Genomic DNA, 13257 nt, shown 5'->3' on the forward strand with positions numbered 1-13257 from the left:
CTGGGGATAAATAAAGTGCGTTCTTCTTCTTCTTCTTCTTAATGCCAACTAAAACTGTCCTCTGTGATTTAGTCAGCAGGAGGAAACATCTTAACCAGATGTGTCTGCAAGAACAAATTATAGAATAAGATACAAAAAATGACCTGTTTGAACACATAGTAGAAACTTGTCTTAGACTTTTGAAGAGAGTGTATGCTTAAAATATATTATATCACGGACTGGCTTTAAGTGGCTGGGTAAAATTACAGATTCTGACCTATGGAAGGAAATGTTGAAAGAAGCCCTCCTGCAGCCGCAGTACTGTGTAAAGACCATGGACCTTTCCGGAAGAAAAAAAAAAACATACACAAACCGGAAATGGCTGTTTTTGTTTTTCAAATTTTATTTTTAAAAAATCAAACTTTTTTGTTACAATGTCAGATCATTGTGAAAACATTTTAACTAAAATTCACAAATAAATCAAAAGTAATGAGGTAGGATTTGTATCAAATCTGATGACGGAAAACATAGATTTTTTGACAATTGTAATGTTTTATTCTGAAAGTAACCGGAAGTACAACACCTTCTTGTGTCCAGTTTCCCAAAGATCCACTCAGACTCGAGGCAGGTTGACTATTAGGAACAACCGGCAGCGATAGACAATGATGAGACGGTGAAGTGCTGCTTTTTAAAGTGTTTATCGTGTATTGCTTGTGAGGCTAAAAAATACTCCACGACTTTTAGAATCAAATGACGACGACCACGACATTTCAAGGAATGGAGCCTGGTTCAAAAAGCAGTTCAAGGTAAAAGGCGTCGTTCAGAGCCCTCCATAAACCCTTACTAGCCCCCCTTTGCATCCAGAAAGAACCTCAAAGCTTCATAGTGTTTAATTTAAGACCATTTCCTGACCCCTGCCCGGGTTGAGTTAACTGATGCCTTATGGTTGCAAGGTGCTGGATGCTGCAAGAGGATGCTAAGATTAGCCCAGTACCACACCTTCTCTGTTTGTCTGGTAGGGATGGACCATTCCCATCTTTACGTTAGCTAGCAAGATAGCACACATGTACCCTCCCTTTTGTAGGGAGGCTGCCTCGCTAGCCCTCTCGACACGAAACGATGCGGTTACATTTAGGCCGTGTACACTGGCAGAGTTCATATTTACTCCTTTCTTTGTATTCTGTTTGTTTTGACAAAGAATCATTTATCATGTCTGTCAATTTCAGCTGGGTGCGGCCCACGCGGATTTCAAGATCGACCTGATCAATATGTTATATTAAGACATCTCTTACCACCCTGTCCTGCAGATAACCTCATTGAGATAAGAGCTATGTTGCAGCTGGTTACACCCGATAATGATTTAGAATCGCTGATGTTCTTGTATTTTAAAAATTGAAAAAATAATATCAGAAAATATTTACCACTATAAGGGAGTTAATCTCATGTTTTATCCTACTGAAGGATATTTTCTTTAACAAACAAACAAATAAAAAATGTATTCAGTTCAAAAATCACAAAAATTTAATGACAGCCTTTCTGTTTTTCTCATCTTTTGTCTAATTTTTTTTTGCATTTCACAGTTTTCCTTACGATGTATGCATTTAATTTAATTATAAAGTGCCAATGTATTCTGAAAAAGAAAGTTTCTGTTTGGGTGTGTAAAAACAGACAGATCTGAGCCTGTGAATGTATAGGAGCTAAAAAGGCTACAAAAGCTGGGTGTTTCTCCCAATTTAATCAATGCGTGAAACGTGGTTTAATTAATATTGAAAGGTTATTTTTTTTCAATTTCTATAATTTATTTTTTTCTTATTTTACAAATGATCTGAAGACCTGAATGGCTGTTTATTTATTTTTATTTAACCTTTATTTAACCAGGTGAGTTAATTGAGAACCAATTCTCATTTGCAATAATGACCTGGGCGAGAAGGGAACACAGGTGGCATGACAATAAATAAAAGACAAAACAAAAAAACAGAGAGGACATGCAGAGAGACCTAGAGACAGAACACTACAATACAAAAATATGACAGCAGTGAACAACTTAAAAGCAATTAAGGAAGTGCAGTGATGTTGCATTATGGGGTGTATTAGGTTTTTGAAAGTGGCGAGTGGAGTGAGAGAGGTCAGCTTTAGGGATTGTTGCAGGTGATTCCAGTCAATTGCAGCAGAAAACTGGAAGGAGGTGCGACCAAAGGAGGTCCAGGCTTTGGGTGGAATTAGTTAGCTAATTGGATGCAGATACATTCTTCTCATTGGCCCAGAGGAGGGTATTATATTTTTCACAACAAAATTAAATGTGAAGAAGATAAAAAATATTTCTCTAAATGTGATAAAAAAAAAGTGAGTTTTAAAAATTCACTCTACATTTTTATGACATTTTGGAGCTAAATGTGGAGAAATGTTGCTGTTTTTTCAGTGTGCACCATATAAAACTCCCTCTGAAATAACCACTCTTTATTTTCCTTGATTTAGAGGCAGACTGTTTAAGTTTGAAAAGCCAGGCTTGCTGTTTTATTGTGATTCCAGTCGTCCTGCTGAGCTAAGCTAAGCCCAGCTAACTGGCTGTTATCTATAGCCATATTTTGAGAGAAAGATATTAAGATTCCTCCAATAACCTTCAACTTGAAGAACATGGCTATGAGATTTATTCACTTGAAGCATGTTTCATAATTTGGTGCATCCCTATAAGTAAGTTATGCAAAATACAACAAAATGAATTCAAACCACATGTTTCAGTTTTACCTTTCAACTGAAGAAAAAAATACAAAATCTGTCTGGATATGTAACAGCATAAATATGCAAAAAGATAATCTTCAATGCAGATTTATCAGGTGCACCTTGCTCAAAGTAATGCAGTCCAATACAACAGTACTGCTGTTTATGCTACCATCTTAAAGGGCATATTAGATGCTGTAGCCTGTGGTCCTCTGGAACGGCACATACTGAGTTGTGTTCTCCATATTCAGTGTGAAAAATAACAGAAAACCTGTGATAATAGGACACTTCTTTTATAACAAGTTATACCATTGTAACTTAACTTTTTTGACACAACCAATATTGTGCACAAACAATAAATTCTTATTGATTTAATCTGTATATGTCTTACTTTGAGTAAATGACTTTCTAAAGGCCATTAGACACTGCAGAAAAATCAGCCACAATAATCGATTTTTCAGTGATAACGCCCATTGTCTTTCTTTTCCAGGGTTTTGCGCCCACCCGGTGGCGGTTCAAACATTTCATTTGGGACAGACGAGGAGAAGCCCCCCGCCCGGAAAAACAAGATGGCCTCCAGTGTTTTTGCTGAGCCAGAGGACCCCTATGCTAATCGAAGGAACAACCCACCAGGTACCTTCTCTAACTGATTGCTAGTTTTACATTTTATATACTCAGCAGGTAACTCCAACTTGAATGGAAGATATTACTTAAAATCAGAACCAGAGCATAAATCTAGTGACAGGGAGGGAGTTTGAGAATGTTTTTTTTCTCTTGCTGTTGGATCTACCCATCCGCCCCTCTATATCTCCCCAGGCTATTATAAAAACTCTGACTGCTGAATACATAAGAATAACAAGTTTAGATTTATTGATTTCTCTCTCTCGGGCATGTCATTATAGTCAACCTCTCATGTTGCTCTTCTAATCAGGATCTTTCCAAGCATGCATAAATGTGAATTTTCATGTTGAACTGAGCTGCCTCTAGTCCTCATCACATCATAGTTTATCTCACATTTGAAAGCATAGTTTAGAAGAAAAAAGAAGAGGAAAAGGAACTTCATACACAGTACTTAGGCCGATACTCTGCTTCTTGTTGGGAATTATGATCCCTGTTCATGTGTAACACACACCAATATTAAAAAGTAGAACTGAAACCTGAAATGAAGCAAAGGTGAGAGTGGATTTGCAGTCACTTTGACTCAGCAGTTGTGGATTTTTTCATGTCTGGTTTCAGACATATATGTACAAATACATATATATATATATATACATATATGTCTTTTAATTCTGTTGTTTTATTTCCATTAGAAAGTCAAATTGCTCATGTCTAGTTTCAACAATGTGAAAGAAAAAAATGAATATCAATGAAGTGTATAAAGAATACACACATATATTGTGAAGAAACAACAAATTATGGGAACATTTTAAGGCAACCTTGGATCACCACCTGTAAGTAGGTTTAGGGCAACTGTGGCTCAGTGGGTAGAGTCCGTCGTCCAGGTTGGCGGTTCAATCCCAGCTCAGGCAGTCACATGCCGAAGTGTCCTTGAGCAAGACACTGAACCCCAAAGTGCTCCTGCTGTTGTTCAGCAGTGTGTGAATGTGTATGAATGAGATTATCTAATACTGATGGTCCCTACTATACAGTATAGCAGCATCTACCACCAGTGAGTGAATGGGTGTGAATCATAGACCGTATCATTAATGGACGTAGTATCTGTGATGTCACCCATCTGTTTTGAAGCCAAAGAGACGGGCTTTGAGCCTCCTAGCCAACAGCTACAACTCGGGGTGCAACGGATCAAAAAACTCACGGTTCGGATTGGATCACGGTTTTGAGTCACGGATTGGATCATTTTTCGGATCAGCACAAAAAAAAAAAAGACAAGACAAATATAACTTTGTCCTCCATTTATTTTGTAAACTTTTTCCCATTAAATAAAAACAAGATATAACTCATAATTTACTGCTTGTGCAAAGCACCCCACATGTGGGCCCAGTCCTGCCTCATTCACTGCATTTCATGGCATGGCAAGTGAAGGAGCAGAGGAACTTCAAAAGTTTCACTCCATTCTTCTTTCATTTGCTGATTTTCACCGTCCACTTTTCTTTGAGCTGCAAACTTGGAACAGACCGTTTTCGTGCATTCTAGGGTCCTACAGCTGGCAAAGTGCCAATATGCGAACTGCTCCAGAAACGAAAGTGAAAGTTAAAAATTGCACTGGCAGCAGTGGACTCTAAGTGACCCAGTAACAGCCTGTCTGCGTATCGTTGACATGGAGACAAGTCATGCTAGACACTCAGTGACCCGACCAAAACACAGAGTGAAGGAATAACAGTTCAGGGGCCACAAAGAGGCGGCCGAATGCGGGCCGCGTATTGACGGAATTTCATAACGTGTCTCAAGCACATTCAGCATTCACTGTATTTCACAGGGAAACCAAAATACTCCCATACATGTGACTTAAAAGATGCAGGAGGGTTTTCAAGTTCCTCTGCTCCTTCACTTGCCATGACTACCGCTGCCCTTGACGAGTGAGTGTGGATTGAACATGCGGTCATCACGTGAACATGCGCAACTTTTTTCATCAACCGATCCGCGGTCCACGTCTGTGCCGAACCGTGGAGAGGCATCCGTACGGATCACGGATCGACGATGATCTGTTGCACCACTAGCTACAACGTTCCCACCTGTCAATCAAGTCAGCTGTGCCTCTCATAAAGGAAAACTCGTAATCTTAATATCTTCGAAATTGCCACATTAGGAAAAAATTCACCCCCCGTACAGTGTGCCGATCAAGAAAGGAGCTATCCAGACTACACTCGTTTTTTGTACCAGGCTGTAAACATGTTTATTTCTGCTGTACATATCGTCTTTTTTGAATTTGTGTGTATGTGGTTTCTGGTACTTCCAGAGCCAGCCTCAAGCGGACACTCGAGAAACTGCAATTTTTAGCACTTCCGCATTGGCTTCAATTCTCGCGGCCAGAGGTTGCCGCTTGCTGTGAAAGGGTGAATGTGACGTCAAGTAGTGTAAAAGCGCTTTGAATGGTCAGAAATACTAGAAAAGCGCTATATAAGTACAAGTCCATTTACCATTTAATTAATGGAGGAAAACTTGTAGTTGATAATATATTGGGGGGCTTGTACGGTCTGTTTGACCCTGTCATCTTTTTTTTGAAGTGGTACTATGGTGGTGAACTTACATTAAAAGTCTTTACTTTGTGTCATTTGAGGAGACGTCTGAAAGCCTGGGGATTAGAGTATGCCGGGAACGCAACAGCACAAATTGCAGGTTTTCGAGAGCCTTAAGCCTACGTGTTGCTTTTACAGAATCTTATCAGAGCACCAACAGCTTATCAGTCCCATTAGCTTCTTCATCACCCTCATATCCAAAGCTCAATGATAGTGTTACAACATCAACCTAGATTCTATAACACTAAAGGGCTCATATGTCAGTCATCATCGTCATTTGTTATTCATCTACAAATCAAGGAGTGTTGAGTTCGTTAAAGTAGCCAGTTGATGGATGTTTGTTACAGCATGAAAAAAACTTTCAACATAAACTTGTACCTCAAGATTTACACCTATATGAAGGTGTTAACAAAAGGGTAACACAATTAAAGCTGGATGTAGCAGCCTTCTTTGAAAAGACATTTTGGGTCATTTATGCAATCATATGAACTCTCACACATGGATAAAAATATCTTGAACTGTTTCTTGAGACAAAGAAGTGAGTTAAAGCATCACTGAGCTGCCAAAAACAGAAATACAATCCTACAAAGTATCTTCTTTTGGTCTTTGATACATCAAAACAACACCATCTAGAGAGGATATTTAAAGACTGTTGTTGTCTGAATGCTTGCTGAAGTTTTCACACATTCTTCCTTGAACATTTCCTTTGTCCTCCTTTCACTTCTCACAAATGTCTGATTAAAAATGACCCTGACCTATCTTTTGAACCTTGTTTTAATAGAGTCTGAATGGCCGTCTACTCGTGGATAACTTATTTTAAATCTCAACCTGCAGTTTCCTCATTGAGTTAAACAGTGCCTGCGTCTGATGTGCACAGTCATGTATTTACCAAAGCAACTGGACCTGAACCACACTACGGGGGGTCTTAGTAACTACATTTTTTTTAAATGTGGCGTCCTTCCAAATAGCTGTGATTTATAAAATTATTTTAAAAAAACACAGAGGGAAAATGTGTGGACTTATACATAAGCTCTGACACATGCATGTGAACATCTTGGTGTTGGCACAAACTGGCAATGCAGCTGAAAAGTAGCTGAAGCAAAGCCAAATTGTGTAATGATACCTCTCAAATGTCTAATCTCGCCTTATATGACTCATTAGGTAAAGATCCATGTTTCTGCTAAAATACAAACACGTAATTATGTGTTCCTGTCCATACACTGTATAATATATGGATATAATCTTAGTGAGGTCAAACTTCATGGATTGATGAGATCATTTTGGCGTAGTTTGTTATAGTTACTGGATTGTTGTAAACGTGCGTGAGTGTGTGTGTGAAGTTGCAAGATGCAAGAGAACGTAATAAATAGGAGGTGTGGAGGAAATTACTTTTCAGAGCACAATAAGGTTGGATCAGAGCGTTTTGAGTTTTTGCAAATAAATCACCTCCTTCACCAAAAGCTAAACAAAGACATCAATGATCGAGTCAGTGGTCTGACAAAAAAGAAGTATTTCTCAGAGTAACCTTTCTTATTCAGACAATAGGAGATTGTAAATGAAACACTATATTACATTGTTGGAGTTTGGATAAAAAGGCCTACCCAGCAGCACATAACAGCATAACTTGGGTTGTAAATGACCAATATGATTGTACTAATGACCTTCAAAATGAAAATAAAAATACCAAGATTGGAAATTTCCCCCAAGACACAGCAGGAAACGTGGGAAGTGTGTGGGAGAATCTTGCTTACACCAAAAACTGCTGCAAAATGAGGGTCTCACGAGGAAGTGATCGCAACTGTGAGGTCTGTTTGAGATTGGACTTTCCCTTGCTGCCTTCCTTTTTCATTGGCATGACCGAGATACAATACCCCAAGTTATGTTTATCTGTTTGAAAATTGTTTGCACAATTGTTAGTTTTCACAGTTTCTTAATTTAATTCTTGGATGAAACTGAGTGCTCTCAGTTTGCACTTTGAGCAATTAAGATTCTAGCCAATGAAAACAAACAGTGTTTCCTGTGATTATCTGAGTGCCAAAGTCATCACCCTATTGCCAATGAAAACATGAAAACAAACAGTGTATTGGAGCTTAGTCTGGTACTAAAGCTGCCAGTGTGTTTTGATATCTCCCGGGAATGACTTGGCTGACACGTTGTACTGTCATAAGTTTGTCCATATAATACCTTTTGCTGTAGTTGTTGAAATAACAATTCTCAGGCGTAACTCTGGTTTGCAGCGCAAAACAATCCATTTATTTGCATCACCGTACGAAGTCTTATACAGCGTCCACAAGTTTCCCATTCATTGAACGAACAAACATTTTGAGACACGGTTCTCCATGCCGCCTGCCGATGCAGCGTCGTAGCGTCACAGCATCCAACGTGACAACGTAACAACGTGACAACACGACAATGATCAAAAACCAACTGCCCTTCCGGGTCAAGACACACATCTGATACCTAGGTGGTGACGTACTTTTATACTTGTGCCCTTAATCAGCAAAACGATGACACCCAGTGGCATATGGCTCTTACACAGTGTTTCCTGTGATCACCTGAGTGCCAAAGTCATCATCATATTGATGCAGTGAAAGCACTGTTGGTGTTGTCTTCCTTTAAGAGGAGTTGTTTGAGGCAGTTAGTAATAGAAAGTGTATGAGCCAGAAGATGCCGGTCGTCTCGGCTCTTTTGTTGAGAACTGGCATCGAAGCTAGGCTTCCATTTGTGTCTGACCCAAATATTATTGTAGTTGTGTATGTGACATTTTCAGCGCTTTCCTTTGCCATCAGGATTTCCGTTTGTTTTAACACCCAGGAACATGTATTTATTTTCTCCCTTCAATAGCGCCATATTAATACAATTAAATAAAAATGACACAGTCCCTTCCTGCATCCTCAATATAGCAACACACCACAGCTACACAAGACCACACCTTATGTGTGGCTTGTATATTGTTCTATGGTTATGCTTAATGTCTGTAAAGAATGAAGTAGGGAGAATTGTGTTGCATGATGGTTAATACAGAATATGAAGCCTTTTCTGCATTGGCACAATTTTCCAAGCCGACTTCCCTAAATTGGTTTAGTCTCCAATTGTCTCATACTGTTTATTGTTGACATGCTGTTGCCAAAGGATGGCAATGTTCGTCCGTCAACCTGTCATTCTACCTCTTTAGCACAGACGGAACCAGTTTAACAACTATTGGATGGGAAGACATGGACTGTGCTTCAGGTGTCTTTGTGGTGCCTAAAAGATGGACCCTGTCATTTAAGTGACTTTGGTGAATGAATGTGTTGTGTGATTTGAGAAAATAAGGTTAACTTAATCCCTAACCTCAGCTGAGAACACATTTATTCTGTCTGCATTGATTTTTTGATTGGATTGTGTCTCTGAACCATGAGTTTGAAGGCCCGTAAATCTGAGCTGTTATGTTCGCTTGTTTCTACAGGTGGCAGTGCCACAGGCGTGCTGTGTGGTGAGCCATCGGCCCCCTTGAGAAGAGGAGGGAATCAAACCACCAACAACTCTCCAGACGCCCCCACCACGGTAAGGTCAGGCCTCACATGAGCAGTGGTCAGAAGTCATAAGGTGAAATCATACAGCAGACAAAGACTGTGAGGAAGCAGCTAAATACCATGTTATTATTATAATTATCATGTTTCACTTCAGTCTTTTCTCACAGTGGTAGACTGTGTATCATGTATGAAAGAAATAAGCATCGCCCAGTGACATTAACGTACAACTCAAGAGTTCATCATTCAGTAAATACATGTATGTGCTTTACCTCCAAGACTTTGATGTAATAGAGAATTTCCCGTTTGATTTGTGAAGACTGATATATATACATAATCACTGCCTCTTTTCTGCTCTTTTTTTAGGATGTAGAAAATTGTGTGCACAATAATGGTGAGTATGTGTTCTTTTTCTGGTTACACTCATTAGTTTTTTAATATTTGGATAGCTTAGAGAGGTTTGAGCATTCATTTTAAATGTATCAGTTTAACACCAGCCCTTAAAGGAAATAAGGGGTAAGAATGTGAAAAACACACATATCAGCGTTAAAAGCCGTAATATTAAATCAGTGGTCACAGTGTTGTGTGTCTTCTAGCAGGTTTTTCTTGTCATGAAAAGCTTCAACATTTACAGCCTAACATTATTTTAAACTGCTGATCCTTGGTCATGGAGGTAGACAAAAGCAGCTTGTTATGTCTATTTTTACAAAGTGAAATGACAACTGTTGCTTATAGATTTTAAAAGCAAGAATTTGCATCCATATACTTAATATAGGGCCATATTGTTCAGTAAAACAGCTTAATCTGCTTGTTTCAGGCAAAACGTCAACATCCTCCTTACATGTCGGTGATCCAAATAAAAGGAAATGAGGAAATGCATTTTTTTGTATTGCAGAGTACAAAGGTAGTCCTTGTATTAACAGTATGATAAGCATATGGATTACAAGACTAGTTGGATTCTGAGTTTGTTTGCAGCAATGATACCAGTGTAGCTTAAAAGTAATAGAGAATCAGATACATCTGAATCTGTAATCGTTTAATAACAACAAGGCTTGAGGGGAAGAAAACTGGAATTATTAGTAGATTAGTGGTGCATTCAATGACCAAATTAGTTTTCAACAACTGTAAATGAAATGTTGATAATTGGTCAGTTATGTCGCCACACTTGTTTTTCACGTTTTGAGGCGACAACATTTTCACAAAGCTTAGGTGCTGAGGAGTGAGCCGTCTCACATCCTTACTACCTGCAGAGAGCAGTGCAAGCCAAACACTGACTTTGAAGCAACAGGTAAACAGAACATTGCAAAGTGTTGGCGCTGATTAAACGCCATCACGCCCTAAAACTTTAACATTCAGGAGTAAGGAACATTTTATGTCTTCCTATGAAACATAAAATGTCATTCATTTCAACAGTCCAAAGTTAAAGTCACGCTGGTTAATTTTCAACATTTTCAGTTCCTCACCTCAAAACCTTCCCCCTAGAACACTTCAACCTTTTCTGTCCTTCTCATCTCTTTTTCTTCCTCCTCTCCTCACGCTATACAGTGAAGCAAACTAACCATGAAGTAACCACTCTACATGAAAAAACGGAATCATCTGCAAACGCTAGTTCTGTTTAAAGTTACGCTTATAAGCTAATTGACGAATAAGAGCCATGAAGTGATGGTGCAATTCGTTTTCCATAAGTTGATTAATCCTTTTAAAAAATCAGTGAGTATTTGATGTCAAAAAGTGATTAGTTGGAGACCTTTTGTAGTTGATATGTCTGTTACTGATGGAGTGCAAACATGTTGACAGTCCCATATTAAGTGGATAAATGTGTGTGCGAAAAGACAATGTGCGTCATTAATAAAAGGGTTCAGTTGAAACTGGCACACACTGGACAGGTCAAACCTGTTGACAAAATAACAGTGATCTGATGTTGATTGCTCCCTGTCACTATTTCCCCCTTTGTGCTCAGACATCAGTGCTGCTGAGCCTGAAGCGGCCCCAGCTCAGCAAGATGAAGCACCTCCAGCTGATGATTCGGCTCCAGGTTTACCCTCTGGCCGCAGGAATCCCCCAGGAGGCAAGTCCAGCCTCATCCTGGGTTAAATCCCAGTCATCTGCTCTCCTTACATCCACTCATGTCTGAATTCATCTTTTTTTTGTAACCAAGAAACCCCAGCCCATTTGTGTGTACAGCAGGTACTCTATCTGACGTCTACCAGACAGCAGTCTCCTCCAAGTGCATTGTTTTGATACCTCTTTTTTGAAAACTGTTTGTACTGTTTTTATTATTTGTTTCTTTTTGACAGAAGCACTTTATGTAATTTTAATTACATGGTTCAAAGTCTACCTTATACCCTTGTAATGCATTAAAACTGCCAGAAAGGGTACAAGGATCATGTCTCATATCAACTAGTGGAATATCACCCCTAACTTTGTTGCGACAGCACACAGCCTGTATGTGATTATACTGTAAGAGCAGTTATTAGAACACAAGCAAAGAAAAAGCTGTTTCTTTTGCACTGTGTTCAGTTTTGACCCATCTTGCATGCATGTCTGATCTGAATGTGAAAGGAAACATAACTGTGAATTTTACTTTTTTTCTATTTTAACCTGTTATTAATTTTTTTGTGGAAAAATTGTTGTATCGTTGTTGCATGAAGTTGGAAACTTTCTACTGATTAGACTCATATTGTCCACATAGGAGCCACATAAATTACTGTTATTGTGATCTGAAGGATGCAAACCTTTGTCTTCAGATGATTACTGTAGGTCCCGTGTCAGATAACTGAATTGGAACAAGCCTTTTTTGTATTGTACTCACCAAACTTAGGTTATTGTAACCCCAGTGCCAATTTTGAGTGCCCTGTGTTTTTATAGGTAAAATTTACTCTGAAATAAAGTGTGCCTGTTTGTGTGTTAGGCTACAACATCAAACAAGGTTGGGTTTTTCCAGTTGCATCCTACCAGTGTTACCATGGCACAGGAATGTGGTTGGTCCTGATACTGAAGTGTTTACTGCTAAACCCATCCTAGATTTGACAAGTGACCTTATGACAGCTCAGCCTTTTTTTGTATAGTTTGCCCGCAAATTCATTTTTTTATTACCCCTCTGGCTAACTGGAAATATAATGCAGTCTTTTATGTACATTTCATGTTACATTATTTGAAACAAAATTCAGATCCATTCTTACTCTGGTTCTGTTAAGTCACGTGTGTCTATGACTGCTGTGTCAGCCAGCCGTCACGCGACAAAACCTACATTTCAGGTTCATGAGATGTAGTTCATGTGGTGTATACTTTTCATATGTGTTACAATGCAAGACATTACTGTTTGCACCCTCTGTTGATTCCTGTTGCTGGATGTAAGACACTGCGGAAATTTGAAATCAAGAAATGGCACAAATGGAAATGAAAATTAAAAATCAATTTTGACCATGGCTTGTATTTGCAGTGTGTGTTTTATCTGTGTTTTATGTGTAGCTCAGGGTTCCCACACGTCCTGGAAAACCTGGAAAACAGTTGCGGGTTTTCCAGTACTGGAAAACACCTGGAAAATGGGAGAAAATGTCAAATGTCACGGAAAATCACAGATTGTCCTGGAAAATTATTCCAACATGACTGCGTGCAACCTGAAAAGGTTAAAAAAAACACATCCCCATTCAACATTTGTGGCCATTTTTGTCATTCAGTTCTATTTAGGTCAATTTATGCACTGATCCTTTAATTATTATTATTATTTATTTGTTTCAGTAAGGCAGCTTCCAGAGTCCTTTGCTGGCTCTTTTGTTTTTTACTTAGCAAATTTTATATTTTTTGAGAAAAGAGAAAGCTGAGATGAGAGTTGGCCATCATTGTTACTT

The 13257-nt window shown here is 38.8% G+C and overlaps 1 protein-coding gene across 1 annotated transcript; it reads left to right on the forward strand.

The window, feature by feature from the left end:
• The first annotated feature begins 551 nt into the window (after window positions 1-551).
• Window positions 552-12834, forward strand: jpt1a (Jupiter microtubule associated homolog 1a). Its single transcript, XM_034688620.1, has 5 exons — window positions 552-785; window positions 3188-3330; window positions 9343-9440; window positions 9773-9800; window positions 11367-12834. Exons 1-5 carry the CDS (start codon window positions 730-732, stop codon window positions 11498-11500), a joined length of 459 nt encoding a protein of 152 aa, XP_034544511.1. The 5' UTR covers window positions 552-729; the 3' UTR covers window positions 11501-12834.
• The last annotated feature ends 423 nt before the right edge of the window (window positions 12835-13257 follow it).

Source organism: Notolabrus celidotus, chromosome 7, assembly GCF_009762535.1.
Source record: "Notolabrus celidotus isolate fNotCel1 chromosome 7, fNotCel1.pri, whole genome shotgun sequence".
In the NCBI taxonomy this organism is placed as follows: Eukaryota; Metazoa; Chordata; class Actinopteri; order Labriformes; family Labridae; genus Notolabrus; species Notolabrus celidotus.